General features: G+C 42.7%; 1 protein-coding gene across 1 annotated transcript in view; it reads right to left on the bottom strand.

Annotated features, from left to right (window-relative positions):
• The window catches only part of RRAS2 (related RAS viral (r-ras) oncogene homolog 2), a 44,020-nt gene extending 22,490 nt beyond the window's left edge, over positions 1–21,530 (bottom strand). The window contains exon 1 of the mRNA XM_017813393.1: positions 21,231–21,530. Within this exon, the coding sequence (XP_017668882.1) occupies positions 21,231–21,335 (105 nt within the window). The 5' untranslated portion in view covers positions 21,336–21,530. The remainder of the gene's footprint in view (positions 1–21,230) is intronic.
• Positions 21,531–22,355: the final 825 nt, after the last annotated feature.

Genomic DNA, 22,355 nt, shown 5'->3' with positions numbered 1-22,355 from the left:
AGGTGCCGCTGTCAGTTGTGTAGGTTTGTAACAGCTCAGAAACAGATGTGGGCTTGGACCACAGTTCATCAGAAAGAGTCAGGTAGGAAGCTCAAGGAAGCCAAATTCTCAACATTCTTCATCTTAAAACATTTTTTTAACATGGTGATACAGTCAGGTTAACTGGCCCATTACACCCAGAGCCTACAGTTTTCCAGAATGAGTCAAGTTAGGATTAAATATTTCTATGCTAGTATTTTACTGTACATTTAAACTACAGCAACTTCCTGCTAATGGAAGAGGGGGGTTTTATCATCGCCAGTTCTGGCATTCCACAATTACTCCCTGCTGCCTTCAGGACTATCAAGAGACCAGACAGTTCAAATTACCAGCCAAAAATTAAAGAAATCTCTCTCCTAAATACTAGCTATATAAAGCACTTTTATATGTCCAGGTACTTCAATAAAGTTCATATCACTAGAATATGCCTTTTCACCCAACTCTAATATATATAACTTTTTTAATATATAATTTGTGCTCATATATATATATATATATATATATACCTACATATATCTATATATAAACTGCTAAACAGGGACTGAACTGAAAGAGTGAAAGCTTACATAAGTTTTAATCATACCACTTATTCTGTTAAAAAGAAAAAGAGACACAGAATCTATTAGCACATAGGCAATCAAAAGTTGAGATGACTCCTTCAGAGCCAGTAACAGATCTTATTTCCACTGCTAGATTACAGTAGGCATTGATAGCAATGCACTAGTTCCTGTCCTATAGGGGGTTTTTTCAATTACCAGTAAATTCCATGGAATTTCTGAACACCAGCTTGGACAATATCCAACATAAAAACATTCAATTTCATTAGCAAAGTCTGGAGTGCTTTATTTTTCCAAGATTTGTTGACTGATCATTAGAAGCTAATTATTTAGGAAAAGGCTATAAAATAGCACTTATATCTAATAAGAACTATTGCGTCAAGAAGATAAGCACAGCTCTAATAGCTTTATTTGCCCAAATTACATATTTATTCAACTCCAACCTTTTGGCCTTAGATTAGACTGTCTAGACTAAATTTGCAGACTACAGACAATTACTATTATCTTTAAGTTTTGAAAGTGTCATAAGCAGAAGCATCAGGAACGCTGAAACGACAGCTGTGTTATTTAGCCATCTATTTTCATTAGCAAGGCTAATAATTACTAGCCTTCCCCACAAATCCTCACCCAACTAAGTAAAACATATAGCAGTTATCCTGGAGCATGACAATTTCAAATGATAATTAAATAATTGGTTGCCAACCCACGAAATAATGGACTTCTTGAAAGTGCGTTAATCATTCAGGAGTGCCAGCACCTCAAGCTGCATGATGCACATATTATAATGGTAAAATGTGCAGCAAAACCAATTAAAATGAAAACATACTGGGTAACTTCCCCTTCGAAAAGGGTGTCTGAACAGCTTGCAGGTGGCAAGCTATCAACAAGAAGTTCATGCTAAAAAACTACAACAGCAATAACATACTAAACGCACACTTCTAACACGGCAGTTTCTTAAGTTTTCCACACACCACAATGACAGGGCATGAAAGCCACAGCAAACCAGTCTGACCAACCCAAGCACAGGAGTCCCACACTGCAGTCCCACACGCTGTGGCAGCTCAGCAGCCAGGAGTACCCAGGTATTTTCACACATCCATATCAGTCACCACACTCTATTCTAAGATGAAAATGTGCTTTCCACCTCCTGAAACTATTTCTCAGAAGTTTGTGACTAAGCAGCAAAACCTGTGAAAGAAGGAGAATTTGTATTGGTCAGTAAGTGGGTTTTTTTTCCATGTGATCTGTACTTTCAGATTTGGCTGCTCTGAGCAGGGCCAGCACACAGGCTCCCACAGGGACCAGGAAGGAGAACAGAGCACCTACATGCCACTCACTCCCAAGCGCAGCAACAAGCTCTGTAACCTTAATGTCCCCTCCACAGAGTGAAGTTTTTCAAGAGATTCACATTTCAGCATCAGATTTTTAACCCAGACACATCAAGGAGAAGCACTCACAACCTTAATTTGGGATTTAGAGCCAAACAACGAAAAGCTTGAGAGTATTTTTTACCTTGTCTCTAACCTAAGGTGTCAGGTTAACCCACCTAATTGTGAGAGTGAAAAGGAAGGAAGGGGATCTCTTCCAAGGTATTGCAGGCTGCGTCAGCCTTTCCACGCTAGGGACAGTGTGTTCAGACCTTCCTGGCACACAAGCAGCCCCTTTGTTTTGTTCAACTGTTCGGGCACAGTGTTCGACAGATCTGATTCCGACAGATGGGAAGAAAAAGAGCCCAGACTTGGTCCTTGTCAACTGAACTTAGCAGAGTAATGTGGTGAGTTACTCCATCCGTGGAGCAAGATTGAGAAATCCTAGCCCATCTCAGCAGAGAGTTACTAAACACAGATATTTCAGCGGTGCAGGCTGACCTGAAATCATGGGGAGGCACGATGGTCGTCAGAAAGCACAAGCATTTTAAACAGAGGCTGTTCTCACAAATGTGGATGCTACCGCTTCGTAAGTAATGGTTCAAATGAATACCACTGTTTTCAAAATTCCAGGTTTCTGTAAGAACAAATATCAGAAATCAAATACACAGAGTGCAAAGAACCTGCAGTGTGGACTTGTTTAACTGAAACAAAGCTTCAGCTGGACAAAACACTTTGAAAAAAGTAATACTGAGTATTTTCCATCACAGATACCAGCAGAGTACAGTGCTTTCCTTTCCAGATTAATCAGTGCTTGCAGGGAAGTTAAATCTTAATGTCCTTGAAGAATGTCTTCAGAGACTCTCACTCACTACTACCAGCAGCAGATTTCAAGATCAAAGGTTATTACTCCTTCCCATCTGACAACAGTGTAATTCAGCCTGGTTTTCTCATCAAGGGGTACAGCGCATCAGGACTGTTTACAATAGGATATGTAGCACTTCATTTCTGACTTTTCAGAAGCAAAGCCATGTATATTGGAACTTCTACATTACAGACAGACAGCTGCAGTTCCTAGAAGAAATACATGAGATAACAGAGAATGTTTTATCCTAAACAGAAATAAAACCAAGAAATACCAAACAATCAGACTCATGGTTGGGAATGCTTAGAAATTACTGCTCTGTTTTTTGCATCAGTGTCCCACGAGTCAACCCAAATGTACTGTCCTGCGGTATCTCCAGCACCTGCGTTTTATTTCCCTTTGAGGTCCATGCCCATGCCTGTGCTACACTGACATCCACAGCTCATGGCACAAGGTTGCTCACAATCAGTGAACTTGCTTTTAAATTAGCAAATCTGCAAACTACTACATGAAGTTTATGTGCAACCTAACATTTTCTGTGCGCCTCCCCCAGAATCCATACTCACGCTTAGCTGAAGAGTATCAAATTGGGCATTACCTATTTTACCCAAATTATTTTTACAGTTTGCATGAAGTCACATCAACATCAGAACTGCACAACAACCAAGAGGAAGATGCCCGGATGGCCCTCCCTTTTGCACCACCAAGCAAGTGGCTGCACGCAGGCAAACCCCAGCAGCGTGGCAGTCATGAAGCCAAGTCATTCACAACAGGAATATTTACTAGGGAGATTGACAGAAGCAAGTTCTTGAGTGGCATTATCCTCTCATTTAATCAAGACTTGAAAAGCACGATGTGACCAATATGGTTGCAACTTACATATGAGGAAATGTGCACACAGTCAAATTCCAGGAACTAGAAACTACCAAGTGGTTTTACAGTTGCTAATCCTGACATGTCAGTAAGATTTCATTGCACAAAACTGGTAATAAGCACTATCTTGCTAAAATTAGCTTGTTGGCTTATCTACAGGGAATAGGAAGAGATCCTAAGGCCCTAGTAAGCACAATTAAATGCTCTTAAGCAGTGCCAGAATTTTCAGCCTCAGCAACTTCAGATTTTAAAGTCAAAAAGAGTGTCAAATGGAAATACATTTATGTTCTCAAATTTTAATAAAAATGCTTTTATCTTCAGTAGTCAGTCAACATATTTAAGCAAGCAACAATTTCCATCTAAAAAAAGCATATTTACCAGCAAAACATTTGGTTGTACTAAAACCAACCACAGTGTTTCTTCCCCTTCGCCTCTGCACCTGCGGGTGTAGTACCACTCTTAGTCAGCATCACCCCAAATCACAGGGCAGGGAAACACGTAGGAAACTCAGAGGGAGTTTATTTTTTGCTTTGAATTATCATAGACATCACATGGAATAGAAAACGTTAGAGATAACTAACATTACTTAACATCTACGGCATTAACAAAGTTAATGTTAAGAATGTTCATGAAAAGACTGGACATGGCACTTAATGCCATGGTCTAGTTGACAAGGTAGTCATCAGTCAAAGGTTGGGTTTGATGATCTCTGAGGTCTTTTCCAACCTAAGTGATTTTCTGATTCCGTTAGATGAATATTTCACACGACCTTTGAGTTGGAAGACCTAAGCAGTTAGGTCTTACTCATGGCTTTTGTACTTTCAGAGACTGTATTATCTTAATAGCAAGGATTGTTTTACCCCAGTGAGAATATAATTACTCCCAAACCATGCGCTGCTGTAACTAAAGCAAGAAAACCAAATGCATCTGCGGTGAGGGAACATCCTCGTCCGATTAAAACCCAGAGACGCAGCACACCCAAGATGCACGTTAGCAGACTTGTTCTCATGTCAAGACCTACTTCATAGTACACGGCGCCACAAACTAGTTTTATGTGCAAATACCTACTTTCACATTTCAAAAAGCCACATCTATGACGAACCACATCAAGAAACTGCAAGCAAACATTCAGCTGAGGTGCTACATAATCAGACACCACACACAGTCAACAAGTGTTTTTACAGTATGGCCATTTATGGTAGCAGTAAAGAAAGCAAATGAAAGATTGGAGCAGTCTTACATCAAGTATCATCACTTCCCATGGTGGAGCTGATTCTAAGTAACAGATAAAACCCCATGATTTGTATTAAACATCACATCCACAGGCAATCCTTCATTGTTTAGGAAATTCACAGCTTGATCTAGAAGCATTTTCTAAAGTCACACAGACCTTAGGATCACTGCAAAGCAAGGTTTAGTATTTTATTCTCCAATATCCTACTTAGCACTGTGTTAGAGCAGGTTCCAGAATAGTTTACCCACCATTTGTGAGGGAAGTTCCTCCATGGGGAAGGAGACCTTAAATTGAGACCAAACAGGTACTCTCATTCAGAAGCACAAACTGCTGACAGTAAACAGTGCCTAATTTCCTTGAAGAGCTGGATGCTCAGGCAGAACCTGAGCTCTCCATTGAAGACTTTTTCTCATGAAACAATGGGTATCGTAATTTGTTGTTTGAAGCACAAAAGCTCCATATACTAACCCAGCCACACATGCTGTGATAGCACAGCCCTGAGACAGCCATTCTCCACTTGTGGTTCTGTCATCTAAAGCTTGTAAATACACCTTTGCTTAAGTAATTGGCAAGCAAAGTAACACAGCAAACGGGGCTTTAACAGCTAAGTGCTCTTCCTTCAGTATAGCAGCAAACTCTCTGGAAACTACTCAATGCATCTACAGAACTTGAGACCATCACAAGCATGCAGACCTCCACTGGATCTAAAAAAATTCATCCTTTTTGCACTCTTCCCTTGCTCCTTACCTGACCCACATATTAAAAATCTCAGGGGGACCATCTGCACTGCAGGTACACAAACCCTTCCAGGAATGTATTCTTACTATGGCCTTTGCTGGTATCCCAAAGCTTAGCAGACTCACCATCAACAGAAAGAAAAAACCTTCAGCTGAGGGATCTTAACTCTTTCACATGCTTTGCTCTAGGGAAATGCCCCAGCCCAGCTAGAAGCTAGCAGAAGCACAACCGGTCTACATACAACAGATCTCAGCTCAACTCAGTTAAACAAAGTATTTTTCTCACCCTTTTGCAAAACTGTAACTTCTGTGCTTATTTAAACACATTTAAACTGAGTTTTCTGTTGCCACTTCTTAGGAGAAGCACAACTAACTCTTCAGAGCCACCCATATATTCCACGCAAACTTTCAAGGACAGCTCTTTACCAAATTTCACTGGAAGAGAATAAATCCTTCTCTCCCTCTCCTGCTATTCCTGCTCTGAATAAAATATAATCTAGTATTTTAGCAGGCTTTCAAGTTTTAAAGGAAAACAAGGAAGGCACACCACTAAAAATGTAAAGAATTTGTTTTTCTCCTACACCATACTCATGCTGACCAGTTTATCCTCCCCTCCTCAAGATGACTAGCAGGCTTTTTGATTTTTAGCTTGTTAAAAGTGTGAACTTAAAAACTAAGGGTTCAAATTCAAATACTTCAGTTCAGTAGCAGCATATAGTCAAGATCAGCTCCGGGGGTTTCCAGCAAGGTGATTTCCCTTCTGTCCCCATGTGCACTCATTCTTACAAGGAATTTACATAAATTCTCAAATAAACTTGTTTTCTAAACTTGCAAGCTGCTGCCAGCCTGCACAGAGCAGCCAGATCACATGATTTTTTTACTTCATTTGCATTAGAAGATACATGCTGACTTCTCTATATATTATTCTTTTACAGACATCAGTTGAGGAGAAAGGGATCATTATCTGGAAAACAGAGGTACACATCAGATGAATATAGGTCATGAAAAGCACTGGTAAACATATTGTCTAAACCACATACAAGGATGATCAAAGTGAAGAAGGACAAGGACTGATGAAAAAGAACTCAATCATGCTAGTTTTATTTCTCCACTTCAGACAAGTTGGTTCCACTCTCTGTTGCTATTTCTCTCTGCTTTTATGATTACTAACTTGTAACAAATCTCTAATGAAGTAAGTTACATTCTTCAGGACAAATCCTGTGAACAGCCACAAAAGCAACTCAGTAATTTGTTCATTACTAAGATGTTTTGCCCTTAAAAACCCAGAGTTTGAATTCCACAAACAACACAAGATACTAGATTTCTATACAGGCTAGTACCAACTTACAAGGAAGATCCTTTTTGTTTATCATAACATGCCAAATTAAACTTACATGCCACAATCAGCTGCACTATGCTAGTTTACAGTCTTTCAACTTGACAGGTCCCGTAAGACTTTTCAGGAGAGAAGTCATTACTCCTGAAATGTAACATTGCTGCTCTTACTTGCTTTCTCATCCCCTCCAAAGCAATCCAGCCATTCCCCCCTTCATTTCTGGAGGTCATAATCCTTCAGGGGCTGATTCTACGGTGTAGAAGGCACAGCACCAGAAGAACTACCTATCCCATGCAAAGAGCAAGAAGAAAAAAGGCAACCCAGGAGTTTCTATAGCATGAAATACAGCAATTATAAAATCCACAAACAAAAACATTAGAAGCAAACAAAATTTCAAGTTGTCCTCTCTCCAAGCAAGTTCACATTGACAGGAACTGAGCAGCTAACAAATAAATAACCTGACCCCAATTCAGAATACGTACAGAAGGAACTCATACCAAACTAGCCAAATTCACTGCATGCCAAGTCCTCCACTACTGTTACTAACTCTGTAACTCTGCTCTGGTAACCTGTTACTAACAGGTTAGCAGCACTTGAAAAAGTGGTTTTATCATACATCTAGCAGGAAATACAATTTAAAACATCTTGCCCTGAAGGAAAGAACATACTCCATCACCTAAACACACTCATTTTCGTTATGAAATTAATCTAGAGAGAAACATCTAAATTCAAACTGCAGTGTGCAATATTCTTCCCTGGCAGGTCTGACAGGCATATGTAATAACATATCATCTCAAATAAATAAAGAACATCATTATTTGATTGCTTTCTTGAGCAAAGGACTCCTGCAAATGTTTCATTTAAATCTATAAAGAGGTAGCAGTACAGCAAATGTCATCTTAAGATGTGTGAGTGGTGTGCAAAGACCTTCAATTTGTTTACTTTCAGAAGGCAGCTTTAGAATGCACAGGGTTTGATCAGAAGGGTTTTTGTTGGTTTTTTTGTTGCTTTTTTTTTTCTTTTAAAAAAAAAAACCCTACTGCTATTTCCGCTCCCATATTCTACCAAGTAGAGATCTTGCGGTTAAGGCATTCAGTGAAGAGAAAACAGAGCGTGGAATGCACAGGCAGCCAGCCTTCTGCACCAAAACCACAGGAAAGCACATTAGTTTCTCTCATTTTTATAGATTAGAAACAGGTTCTTCAACTTCATCATACTTAGAATAATGGACTATTCAGAGTTCCAGTAATCATAGGTGAAGTCTCCGGACAGGCAGTACATCAGTTTGACAAGCAGAAAACCTTCAGAATACCTTATGTTCTTGTTGGTTAACTCGTATGTAGCCAAGTGTGAACGTACCTCTAACACAGGATTAGCACCACACAGCTCTGCCAGCTTTAAACATGCAGCAAAGCTGGTGTTATTTACACGGACCGGGTGGATGCTACCAATTAAAGGCAAGTAGTTTCTCTCTTAAGCTTTCTTCCAGCATTAGAAAGTATTTTAATCTAAATCATAAGTCTTCTACGTCTCATTTCCTGGGCATGTGTTAAACTCAACCTTTCATAATGACCAAAACTCAAAACTGCTTAGAGGGACCATATGTGTTACAAACTTGCAGAACAGAATCAAGACCCAGTAAGGCACTGCTGGTTTTTTTGTTTGAAGTTTTTTCATTGGTTTTGGTTTTTTGGGTTTTTTTTTAAGAAAGTAAGCAGACTTACAACAAAGCTCTCCTCAAATATGTTTTGGCATTGACAGCCTACATGCTTCGGGTTTAGGAAATGACCAGCAGATCCCGAAGACTCAAAAGCAAATCCGGGGATATCTTCCCATGACTCGCTATGATAGCCCGCTGCCAGGAGAGCAGGCAGCCACTCATTTGCAACAGCACACACTCAGAAACACTAGTGTGGAAGCTGACAGTCAGTGTTCCAACTCAAGAGATTTTTATTCAGCAGTAAAGGTACTACCACACACATGGGGTTTTGCTTAGGAGAATCAAGTAGCATGAGCCCCTTTGCCTACATACATCACTGAGGAGAGACCAGAGGCATCATAACCCATTCATGGAAGAAGCTATAGAAAGATGATAAATACCTGGGTAAATAGTGTTAGGCCATCACAGTAGCATCTCATAGTAACTCCTAGCATAGGGGAAAAGCTGAGATACTTTTAAATTTCTCAAGCTACTCATTTACCATGGGATTACTCATGTACAAAACAGCTACCTAGAGTACATGCACTGCAGGGAATTTTTTAAGTTTTTAACATAAGCTGTTCAGCTGTTAGAAAACCCAGTCTCAATTATCTAGTCTGAAGCAAGTGGTTGCAGTTTAAATTATTCATCTTCTGAAATCACCCTGAACAAATTCTTCCAGATCACCACCTTCCCTCACGCAGACAGGCAGCCAGTGTCTTTCTCAGGAGATCAACTCATGAGATGCAGGGCTTTTGTTTATTTTCTCTCAGAATATTTGTAAATTGAAGAAAGAAATAGAAGACGATGGATTTTTTTTTTAATAGTTTAAGACCTAAAATTGTACCTTGAAATTCTAAAACTCTTAAACCTTGAGTAAAATCCCCAACTCAGTTGGATTTTAAAACCCCTGATCACAATTCCACTAAATAGACACTCAGATCAACACAGATCAGATTATTTTCAAATTCTGCTCTAAATGAACAATTTTATTATCAGTTTCCTTTTTTGGGAGAAGACCTCTGGTGTCTGAGTCGAAATATTCAAGTCCTCCCACAAAACAAGTCAAAGCAGCTAAGGAGGAGGGGAAGCCACTATTAAAAATGTGTGGAATGTAACCTACTTGGCAGAAGGCAGATAATATTGGGACAAGGAAGTCAACTACTTCAGATCTGAGGCTTTTTTCTCCATATAGTCCCACCAACACAGATACTGGGCAATTTTAAATTTACAAATATTAGTGAATTTTAATCAACTTTTGTAGAATACACATGACTAAAAATAGTTTAACAGACAAAAATAATTTATCAAATCCTTCAATTACCTGAAACACACTATATCCATTCTAATGGGTGCAAAAACTTCTAGACAACAAAAGGAAAAAGTGTCTTCAGATACCTCAAAAGCTGAGGTTTCAAGTATCTTTTTTAAAATCAAAGAAGTTGAGATATATGCATCAACATATTTGGGTGTACTGCTCCAGTAAGATAGAAACAAAGCAGGAACTGTACGAGCCAAAACAATTTCTCTAGTTCGTAGATTTAGGTCACAGATACAGGAATTCAGAAATGTTGAAAACCTGAAGCATCCTCGATAAAACTACAGCACTCAATTTAAAATGTCTCTTTGCACTAAGTAATGCTCTGAGAACAAATACCCGGGGATCAAAGAGCGGATCCACTGACAGGCAGTGACCTCACTTCCAGCCTCAGTGGTCTCAGAGATGCACAGGCACCGGCAGCAGCTGGGCCAGCCAGAAGACCACAACAGCTTGAAGACTCAGAGCTGCCCTAACTTCCAGCTGAACCTGAAAGAAATGAAACCTCTGGCTCCATTAGTTGATCTGACACAGTCTAAACTCTGTAGGACTTCAGCTGAACACCCTCTTATCAGATAACAGGACTCACTTATCAGGATTACACACAGGAGGCATTTCGCAACTCTTCTTGCACCTCATGCAATAAGAGCAACCACTCTTGAGTCTCAGTCTCCATCTTGAGCAGAGTTGGAAGAAGCTAACTTCCCCCCATTGCACAAGGCTTCACCCAGTTGTATGCACATCATCATCTTCAGTGGTTAATCTGCTGCCTGTCCCATCCCTCCCTCACTCTCTCTGCCTGCAGAAGGGTCTCACTGTAACTGCTAATGTTGGTCCACATCAGCTACAGAGAATTTTACCTGGATGTTTGTACAGCAACCTTTCTACAGCATCACCCCCGAGGCTGAAGCAATATGACAGAGCAAGTTACAAATCACACAACTGCTAGAAACAGAAGCATCTCCAATTACTTTACTGCTGAAGACCTGTTTTTATCTAACATTTAATCCTAAAATCATGCTCAAGAAGTTACATTGAGCAGTCCGATTCCCTTCTGGTGGTTTCTTGATGATTCTGGAGTGCCCCCAGTTGATTAAACCTTCCATAATCCAGGCATGGTATTGCAGCTTAAACGTTTAGTTACTGTAGCAATCAAACAAGTTAAGAGCTTTAAGGTTTAGTACTTCTTCAGTTGGTAGCATCACTCATATAACATAAAATTTTGCCCTAACTGCTAGAGAAGTAACTAATTCATAAGAGCTAGAAGCACAAGCCTCCAAACCAAAGGTAAGTAGTCAACAGCACTGTTGGTTGATAACAACAACCTAAAAGCCAGCATTAAAAGTAGCAAGGCAGGATATTCAAAGTGGTTGGTCCACTGGATGCCACAGGCAGAACACTTCATTTCTAGAAACAAAAAGAAATTCCACCACACACCCCCCTCTTAGGCTTACAGAGACAGAAATAAGATTATCTCCACAGTTTAAAACTTTTCATTTAAATACTCACAGATGGTAAGACAAAGATCATTGGCTTAACTTGGCTGATGTGCTAAGAAAGGTCTTGGCCTCACAGGTTTACTTTCAAACTTGAGGGTCTGGAAAATGTTTATCATGGATACAACCATCAAATAAAGTCTTCAGAATTCACTGCAACACTAAAGGAGTGCTGCTGAGCACACAAGGATATTGCCTCCTAAGACCCCAAGCAGGATCTCAAGTTAGTAATGAATTTACAGTAGGGTGAGAACTTGCTCCATGGGGAGGGCGAACATCAGTTAAAGGGAAGTCAAAGTATAGGAAATCAAAGTGATACAGCACCTACATGTGCATCTTGGAAATCTCACTCAGGTCATGTAGTCAAAGATTCGGGTACTATTGGTTTGGGTCTGAGGGGAGGCAGGAGAACTCGATGCAAAGGCAAGGGTACTATGCTTCTGGAGGACTTCAAAGACAGACTGCTAGGAAAAAAATCCCGAGCAGTAACTGAAATTGCAAAATACACTCGTAATTGCATTCTTAGTAATACTGGGTCATGAAAAGCCAGAATCCATTTAAATACATCACCATTACTTTATTTGGTTTTGCTAAGGAAGGCCTCTTAGTGTGAGCTAGTAGAGGAAAACACTGTATGCTTTTTTAGCAGAGTTGGTATCACATACACAAGTATATTATCAACAACTACTTTTTACATGTGATTACAAAACACCTTCATAAAAGGAGAGAAACACAGAAATAGTATTATGAACACAATTTAGAAACTCCCTACCTCAGGCAGCACATATTACTGTAATCCCACTTATTCTTCTTACATAGAACAAGTCTAATAACAGAATAAATTTAGCAGATCACTTTTCTACCCCAAAGATGCCAGATTTTTCACACAGATTTATCAGCAGCATCCTACCATTTCATGGTCTACTTACCACAAATGAAGTAAAATATTCAGATTTGCTTGCAGGTTTATGGATTAATGTTTTCTTAAATGAGGAATGTTGAAGATGCTCTGTAATATGAGCTGGGCATGTTAGTTTTGTCAGAAAAACTCAACACAGTAACTACAGTGACTTTAAAATTTCTTTTCCTAGCAAAATGTAACTAGTGACTCAACATATTATAATATCACTACAGTTACAGAATGCTCTGAACAGGACTGGAAAAATAATTTGCTTTTAAGTTGTGTAGAAGCTCAAATTTACTTTCTGGCTTAGAAGACTTGAGGAAAGTGACACAGTTGATAGTTATTCATGTGCGTACCTACAGTTAATCTGCTGAGAAATAATGCTTCTCATAGGGCCTCTGAATAAAGATATTTGCAGAGTACTTCTGCTTATGAATGTTACACTAATTTTTTTCTTCAACTGTAGTATTTTTATGTGTCAGTGCTAACATCTGGTTAATTATTAAGGCACGCTGGTGCTAGCAGCTAGTACTTTATGCTATCTTTAATAGTGCCCTTCTGCATACATTCCTGCTGCCTGAACTCACTCCTATCTGGATTCACCAAAAACTACAGTTCGCTTTCTGGTCGCTGCTGAGAAGTTGGTGCAGGTCTGGTTAAATGAGCCCGACTGCCAGATGAAGTTGTTTGCAGAGCTGCACAGTGAACCAGACAGGGTAACTGATCCCGGGTAAAAACATTCCCTGGTTATTTTTAACTCCGATGGCTTGTGGAGTTTCAGCAAACTAGAGGGAGTAAATAGCTATAGTGGCAAACTGCTGTGGCAGCACGGGGACCTTTTCAACATTTTTCCTTACTGGTAGTACTAGCTTATCAAATTAAACCTTCAATTACAACAAAGCCCTGTTTCTTCAGGCTTGCAGAGTAAAAATATTTCCCTGGCTTTGTGCCTCCCCACTGTCAGTACCTTCTAAAAAGCAAACGATCAACTTGCCCTCACTTTCAAGGCCCTTCAGTTCCTCCACCTGCACCACCACACCACTCCTATTGCTTCAGCACAGCCCTTGTCGTCACAAATGCAGCTCTCACTTGCCAATTTCAGTTCTGGGGAGCTCCACACAAGCCTCTTCCAGAGGCTTCTCCTTTTTAGTACTTTGTGGGATTTTGTGTGAGCAAATTTGTACGTTACAAAAATTCACAAAATTAACTCCATCATCCAACAGAATATCCAAGTTTACGGCACTTCCCCACCTAACTAGAGAAGTGCACACAGTCCTCCCCAGTAGCCCTCACCCAGGGTTTGAGGCTCTGTGTATGCTTAAGGACAGCTTAAGTGCAAGTTCTCCAGCTTTTCCCATTCCAGCAGCAGATTAGAACCCCTGGCCTCGCTGTAATGACAGCCCTTGCACACAGTGCTTGATTAGTCGCAAGATCAACCACTTCAAACGTGAATACGTGACCTTCTTTAACTTAACCAAGAACAGCCCATGCACTGCAATCCAGCCAGCCCTCTTAAAAACAACCTAATAAAAGCAAGCAATCCATAAAAAAGTAATTTCAACTTCATGGAAGTTCCACCTAGAAGCACCACTGCACATCGGGCACTTTACAGGCTGGGATGTGACCAGCTTAAGTATACGTATGGTGTGTCATTGGAGGAGAAAAAGTAAGAAAAGCAAACAGACTAGGTAAACATCCCTTGTCTGCTATCTACTTCAAGTAATTAAGTTATAAAGAGAGGAGAGAAATATTTTCTTTTGTATTACCTGTTCCCACGAAGCGCCCTACAGGCTATCCCAAACCTAAGCTGCAACCACACTTAAGTCGTGAGACAGAACATAAAAAGTAGCAAAGAACAGAAGATAAAAAGATACAAGAAAAAAAAAGTTGTCCACAGTCACAGATCATACCTTAGTAATGAAGGATACAGTTCAAGACAAACAGAAAGGGCCTCACTCACTGCTCAGATAGAAATAATTCATCTGGGATCTAACTCTAGAAATTTGTAGTAGCAGGCTACCATTGCTGTCCCACAGAATTTCAAAACCAAACTCCACCAACTTGATAAGGCGAGCCCCTTGCAGGCAAACATTGCCTAATGGTATCATTTGCAATTAAGTTTTTTAATATAGTTCCCATTCACTCTTACTCCTTACAGTAAGAGTTTGTCTTGGATGTTCAAAGTTTCATCCAGAAATCTTTGGAAGTTATATGGAGAGCAACAAGGAAAAGTTCTAAAGAAGAATAAAAAAGAAAAGTATCAATTATAGGTGTGATTTCAGTTTTAATGATGCTTTTACACATTTGTTGAACTCGAACACATTCACAGAAGTGATGCATTTATCTAACATGTTGTTAGATGTTCCTTTAACAGTGCCTAATGAACATAACTGAAGACAAGAATACCAAACCCGTGGAGTTAAAGCCACCTGAATTGTCGGAACCAACAGAGAAGTTCTCTGCTCGTGTCACGCCAGTCTAGACCTGAAGAGTGACTCATTTGGGAAGGTCTGCAGAAAACCCAGCTTCCTACCAGCTAGCCAGAAGACTGCTATGCTACACTTCACGAAGCTGGCATTTATCTTCGGATTTATCAAGGAGCTCAGTCACAACATTTTCAGTGCTGGGAATGCTTTCGGTAAGTGCAAACAGGTTGCACAAGGTATACAAATACGAGTCATTCGGGTCCTTCAAAACTCTCCGGAATATAAGGTCTCTACTTATGAGAGCCACCCTCTACCACCACTACTGAACACTGGAATTCAGAGCTCCAGCCAAAACCAGAAGCAGGAGCCTCTCCCTCTAGTACGGGAAGGAGGAACAGGGCTACAGGCCAGCGGCTGCCTATTCATCCCTCAGAGTGCAAAGGGCATGCCGGTCAGTAATCTGGGAAGCTGTGCCAGTACTCCTTGTGCAAGTGGCAGTAGAAGACAACCTGATAACCAAAAGGTACGTCAATATTTACTTGCTATATAAGCAACCGCTGCCAGGAGTGAACACACAGAAAGGTGCTTTCTGACTGCGACGCGCGTTAGGTTATCCCAAAGGAATTTCAATTTTGGGAAAGAACTGTAAATTGCTCAAAACCAGAACGAGTATCTCAAAACTGCCGCACTGTTACAAATTTATGCCAGCTTTTGAACCCAGCTCAGTCCTACCCTGTATGTGCCATTTAGCACATGGCATCCCTGCTGAGTAGCTTAGGATGTATTATGCCACTGCTGGCTATACTGGAACACTCACAGGTAATTTAAGGTTTCCTTCTTGCCTGCAAGGCAAGCCTGAAGTCATCTACCACATTCCCAAGTTGTAGATCTACAACTCATCAGAGCGAGTCCAACCTTTTACGTGGTAGCAGTGCTCCAGGAAGCAAGAAGCTGAGCGGTTCAAGTTTCACAAGAAGGGCAACAAGCAGCCCTTATTATTCCAGGTGACTGCATCACAAGTGCTTTGTTTTGATTAGGATTTTTATTTCCCACCTTTAACCCCAACAGATGTCAACAATCAGTTGCTCGCTCTCCTGGACTGTATTTTGTCACCTTGAGTTACACTGCACGACTCACGGTAAGAAGGCCCCACGCTTTATCACAATGTAAGCATACCAGTCCCAGCATAGCCCTGCGTGAATCTGCAGCCTGGAATCCGTGGCATCTAATTCCTTTGATTTCCTTACGCGCTTACTTGAAGAGCATTTTTTTGGACGGTCAGCGAGGGTTAGTCAGAACACCCAGAAACTCTGGAGGGATTTGCACATCCCGAGTCCAGCATACGGAAGTGGTACACTAAGACATCAGGGTCTGTCAAACATCCAGCACGCTGGCTCCAGCACCAGCTGCATGTTCAGTTGTTGCTTTTCAATCTACTTTACTACTCTATTTTAGAGCTTGAAATTCATATTTAGAGCATAAAATTCAGAACAAGCTATTTTGTTGCCCAACAGCTATTTCAGAGATAAAAGACCCTTTGAGACAACCCACCTTTAGCTTTATTTCTAGCTAAGGAGAACTAACAGTCTTGTGATAGTAGCAGCTTGGAAAAGTAAAGGAAGAAGAGGAAAAAAAGCCTGAACAACTGCTTGCCATCCATCTGCAAGTCATATGCTTGCTTTCAGACAAGTATCTAATATTAACATTCAAGAGTCAAAAATCTACATCCAACTCATTTTACTCACTAGTTAGTGGAACAGTAAGCTCAGCTCCAATCAGAGCTTGTTACCAACAGTTTAAGAGCAGTAGGAAAAATACTTTCTTTTACAAATTTGGCAGTAAGATTTGAGCTTGTAAATACAGCATGAAATCAGTAAACAAACAAAAAAACCCCAAACACTGAACCTCTACATGTGTTTTGTATCACATTAACTGTTTTAGCAGTTTCAAACATGTTCATGCATTACCACAGGTAACATCAGGCTGACTGACAAACTAAGCTGAACTCAGTCACACTTAATTATGTCCAGTCAATACCATCTCAAGGATCTAGGGACATTTATTAACTAATACATTCATGTGGGCCACTAGAGTCTGCTCAGTATGTAAAACTATACATGTCACTGTCACAAAACAAAAGCTATACTTTTATGAAGAGGAAAAAACCGTAGGACAAATAATTTTATCAATTCTGATCAGAAACATGCACTATTTTGCAGAGCAGATTTGAAAGAATAAAACATTGGAGACTTTCTTGCTGTATACTGCTAAAACTAGCTATACATTGTTCAGATTCAAAAAAAAAAAGCATGAAGTAAATGGCAACTGTGGGATAAAAAAAAATTCAGAGGGTGATTAGGTAGTTGCTAGGCTGTATTCCCTTTGAGCAAGGAAACCTGAATATTACAAAGGGCTGAGTTACAGGGGAATGTGGGGTATTTTGTGACAGACCTCTGCATGACAGCTGGAGAAAAGCTATTGTGGCAACAGCTGTGTGCTCTGCACAGCTCATACTCCCAAATACCTCAGCCTGCTAAGAGGCCAGTTAACTGGCTGCAATGCATTTTAAAAGTTTTCTGCCTCTTGGGATGTAAGCATGATGGATTATTTGTGTATGTTTTCAATAAGAGAAGGAATGCTTGGTTCTACCACTTAGAGTTTTACAAAATGCTGTGGTGAATGCTGAGCTATCATTCACTGCTGCTTTCCTAGAGTTTATGGCTTTGACATCCCATCAACTCTCCTCCCCAATTAAAACATCTTCACTTTCTGTCTTAGTGCACAGACTCAACAGCAGTAAGTTCATCTATCATATCCTGACTTAAAGGAAATGATCTGATATTTCCAGGATGAAATCCTGGCCCACCAACAGCAATATCGAGCTGTGTTTATCTCCCTAGAGGAAGAATTTTGAGGAACACACTATAGTCATCTAACCACTGAAAGCTTTGATCTGCTAATTTGTACTCTAAAGTTCCTTCAAATTGCTAGATGAACATCTGAGAAGTGAACCCAGGACCACAAGCAGCTGTACACAAGTGACCAACTACACCTCGTGCACCACTCCTCCTGCACTACTAATTAGCACAGTGATGCTGGACCCAGTAAGTGAAAGAGCTTTCATTGTATGAGATGGGTTTGCTCACTCAGCCTCCTTATAAAAACGTTGTTGTTTCAGCTCAGACTGAGCACAACAATCATGGGGAACTGATACTCTCACACAGGAGCGCTTCACATGCTGATCCCTACCATAACCTCAGCCATTACTACTCCTGTAGGAATGAATGCTCTCTGCTTCCCCACCAACACCTAAACAAGGCAGGAAAGGATGAGCTGTGCAGGATCCCAGAAAGCTGGCAAAAGAAAGCAGATTCATTAGCTCTTCTTACATCCTCCATTCCTCGTGTTTTCACTTGTTTTATCTGAAATCAAGGAAGACTTTTCCCATTTTCAAATATGAATCCCTTGTTGTCTTTCAAAGATACAACGTAAATCACAGCACATGCTTCCCCATGATATCCTGTCACCACAATAGTCTTATTTACCAGAAAATAATCAGTAGCACTGAAGTAAAAGCAAGAACAACTGTACTTGAGTACTGATTCACTGAAAATTAAATGAAGAATTATAGGAGAGCAAAGTCAAGCGTAGAAATATTTGCCAGTATCAGTAAGAAGAAAACACTTTCCTTTTTAAGCTTCAAAACTGAGTTGCTGACAGCCATATTTTAAACACAAGGAATAAAAAAGCAAAATAGAATTTAAATCTTTCACTGACATCACGATCTGTCATGTGGCAAGAGCTAGTACTGATCCATGTTTTAGTGAAGGCCACACTACACGTTTGTCACTTAATCCTAAGAAATTCCAAAAATGAAGCACGTGACTTGCTTGTAATCAATTTTAAAACAACTTGGAGCAGTTTCTGTGCAGCCTTAAAAGACAAACAATGTATCTGGCAATACACTTCCCATACAGAAACTACCTAAGTGCTTGCACGGGCTTTGCACACGCTTGATAACATCACAGCTTTAAGAGCTCAGGAAGACACTGAGGGATATAAATAATACAGCAAGCCTCATCTCTCATTGCCCGTAACCACACGGCAAGCGTGGAAACAACACAAAACTCTTCTCTAAGGTACCTGAGGTACTGTTCAAGAGGTACTGCTCAGCTATTTCTCTTTGGGTCTGGTATTTTTTAAGGCTGAATTTTCTGCTAAACTTCACTTTGCGGTGGTAAGATTTTATCTCAAGATAAAGCTGCGGAGAGGGCAGGAGATGAAGATAAGTTAATGCAAACTGACAATAAGTTGTTTTGAAATCTCACCCTCAACGTGTCAGCTTAACACTACAGTGCTGTTCCCTCAACACTATTTCAAAGTGAACTATTTCTTTTCCTGCTGTTATTTGAAGAGATACTTATATGTGACAAAGCAGACACAGGTTCCTCTTTTGCATATATTTGCTGGAAGACAAGTGTCAGTCACAGCACTTGACCCAGAACTTTTATTTACATTTTATATAAGCTCAAACTTTTAGTTTAAAGAATTAATTTCTACCAGTGCTCAATTACTGCAGCTATCCAGTACCCAGAAGAACCCTACTGCTCTTAATATAAATGGATGTGCCCAGGCATCAAGTGTGAAGTTCACTTTTTTTTCCTCCTTCTGTCTTTAATAGAAATTACAGCATTTTTGTTGTGAAGTTAAAGTTATCCAAAAGCCTTTGATTCTGCCAAGGAATCCAGAAATCCATTCAGCAACATTTCCTGAGACAGCAGCATCACAGAACTGAAGCCACGTCCAGCTGCACACATTACTGTTACAGCCAGCTTAGATGTTCACAGCAAGATACCGGCAACACCAGCTAAAGCAGCAGGATCATGTTTGAGTGAACGGCACCCTAAACCAGGTTCAGACAACCACGGTACTCAATTATCTCCATATGCAAGCAATGAGGAATTCAATCCACACACTGAGAGGACTGCAGTTATTCCAGCCTCATCACCTTCAAACAGACCAACAACTCAGTATTTTACCAGTATCTGACCAGCCAACTATGCATCTGAGAAAAGGCACTGTACAACACATTTCAATCTCAAATACACCATTCAAACTAACTTCCAAAGAGCTAATTCTCCCAAAGTGTCTGTTCTGATCCTGGATTTTATAAACATTCAGTTTTCCAGTACTTACCCAAAATTTCAAAGCGCTGTTTCCTGTGTAGTTACTTAGTCTATTCTGCAGAGCTTAAATTTTAATCAGAGTACTACAACTAATGAACACATGGACATATGTGTTAGTGACAAAAATCTGAAAAAAAGAAATAGTCTATTTGCTATCAGATCACCTGTTTTAACAAAATATTAGCTGAGAACACCATTGCCCCAAGCATTAAAAGACAACTTTGTCCTGCTGTCAAGCAGCCTATCTTAGGGGTGAGTAGAGCATTATGGCTTCTCCTCAGTGGAATAAAAGAAAACAAACAAAAAGCCATGCTCTCCAGATTTGCTGATCTGCAAGCAGAACGCAAGTGGTTGTCTCCTCCTCCCACCATAAACAGGCAGAGGTAGAAACGCGAAGCAACAGGGCAGAGGATGAAAATAAAGGGGCTACGGCTGAATTAGTGGTGAAACAGTAAAAAGGGCTCTTCCTCGTGAGACAGAGACGCACGCTTTGCAGCACCTATTCTGTCATGCTTTTTACTGAAAGCGAGTAAAAGAAAAAGTTCAATTGTCTAGAAGTTGAAGGATCAACAGCAGCTCAGAGAGGCGGTGGAGGGTGGCTGCTCACAGCTAGCACAACGTGCCCATTGCAACCCCTCCTCCTCTCTCGCGGGGAGCCGCAGGAGCTTCCTGGCCCCTCGCCGGGCCGGCACAAGATGCTCAGCCCGGGGCAGCTATTTCGGAGCCGGACGCCGAGTGTCACCGCTCCCCGGCCGCGGCTGCCGACCGCGCCTGCCGCTTCCCGGGCGGAGCGCGGGGCCAGACCCCGCCCGCGACACCGGAGCCGCCGGTCCCAGCGCCGCGGCGGCCCCGGCGCTGAGCGCGCCCGGCCCGGCGAACCCCACCCCGGCGGCGGCGCCCGGCGGGCCGGGGGCGGCGTCCGCCCCTTCCCGCCCTCCAGAACCTTCCCGGGGGCTCGCACCACCCCGGCCACCGCCGCCGCCCCGGGCCCCTCAAGGTCACGCCGCCGCCGCCTCCCCACCCCTGGCTTCCCGCTGCCCCGCCGGCAGCATCCCGCGGCGCCGCCAGGAGCTGCCGCCCCGCCGCGCCGGCTCCAGCCCCGGCTCCAGCCCCGGCCCCCCCGCGCTGCGCGCCGGGCAGCGCCCAGGCCCCGCCGGGCGGAGCGGTTTCCCCCCGGCGCCGCGGCCCCTCACCTGGATGAACTGGATGGTGAGCGCCGACTTGCCCACGCCGCCGCCGCCCACCACCACCAGCCGGTACTTCTCCTGCCCCGGGCCGTCCCTGCAGCCCGCGGCCATGGGGGAGCCGAGCGCAGCCGATCGCGGCAGCGCCGCCGCCGCGGGGTCCGGCGCCTGCCTCTCTCCCCGCCGCTCTCCTTCTCCTCCTCCTCGGGCTGAGCAGCCGCAGGCCCCGCCGCCCCGAGCAGCGGCAGCAGCAGAGGAGCAGCGGCCGCCCCGCCGAGCGGAGCAGCGGCAGCGCCGAGCGGAGCCGAACGGAGCAGAGCGCACAGCACCGCCCGCCCCCGCAGCCACGGCGCCGCGCCACTAATGGCCGCCGGGGGCGGGGCCCGCTCATCGCCATGCTAATGAGGCCCGGGGTATGCATGAGGGGGCGGGGCCAGCCCCGGTGCCGCCGTGCGAACGGCCGGGGGCGGGCTCATCGCCATGCTAATGAGCTCTTGCATATGCATGAGGGGGGCCGGCCCCGCCTCTGCGTTGGCACCGCGCGGGATGTGCCAGCCCCGGGTGTCGCCCCTGCCCCGCTCTCCCGCCCCCAGACACGGCGCGGCGGAGGTAATTAGCGGTGTCCTCCTGGGCTTTGCTGGGGCGCCCGTCGGAGTGCCTCATCAACATTAATGAGCCGCTCTGGGTACCCACGGGGTGGGGAGGGAGGTCTCAGTGACCCTGCGTGCAGATGCCGAGCCAAGGCACAGGGGGGTTTAAAGCCAAAGCGTCGCTAATGTCGCTTCCCACCCCGAGGGAAAAAAAATCATAGAGACTATATTCCTTCACCGCTCTCCATCAGGTTTTCTTGTGACCATGCGCACATGAATGGGTTTCCCACTCATTTAGGCCATTCAGATCAAGGCCACCCTCTCCTCCAAGTGTCACCCACCGCTGAGTGTCACAGCCCCATATTCATCCCTTTTAGTACCCGGTCAAAGCACTCTGTTTGCAGTGTGTGATAAATTCACCCTGGTCCTTTGCATCTCCACCACCTCGGCTGGAGGCAGGCTGCTGCTTCCAGTGGTAACCTGCCTCTTCGAGTAATAACTTACTGCCCAGTGTGTTTCTGGACATCCAAAACACTAGGCAGAT

The sequence above is a fragment of the Lepidothrix coronata genome, unplaced genomic scaffold, assembly GCF_001604755.1.
Source record: "Lepidothrix coronata isolate B3197 unplaced genomic scaffold, Lepidothrix_coronata-1.0 Scaffold1, whole genome shotgun sequence".
Taxonomy (NCBI): domain Eukaryota; kingdom Metazoa; phylum Chordata; class Aves; order Passeriformes; family Pipridae; genus Lepidothrix; species Lepidothrix coronata.
Note: the sequence above shows the minus strand (reverse complement) of the source record. Positions and strands in the feature narration are given on the sequence as shown.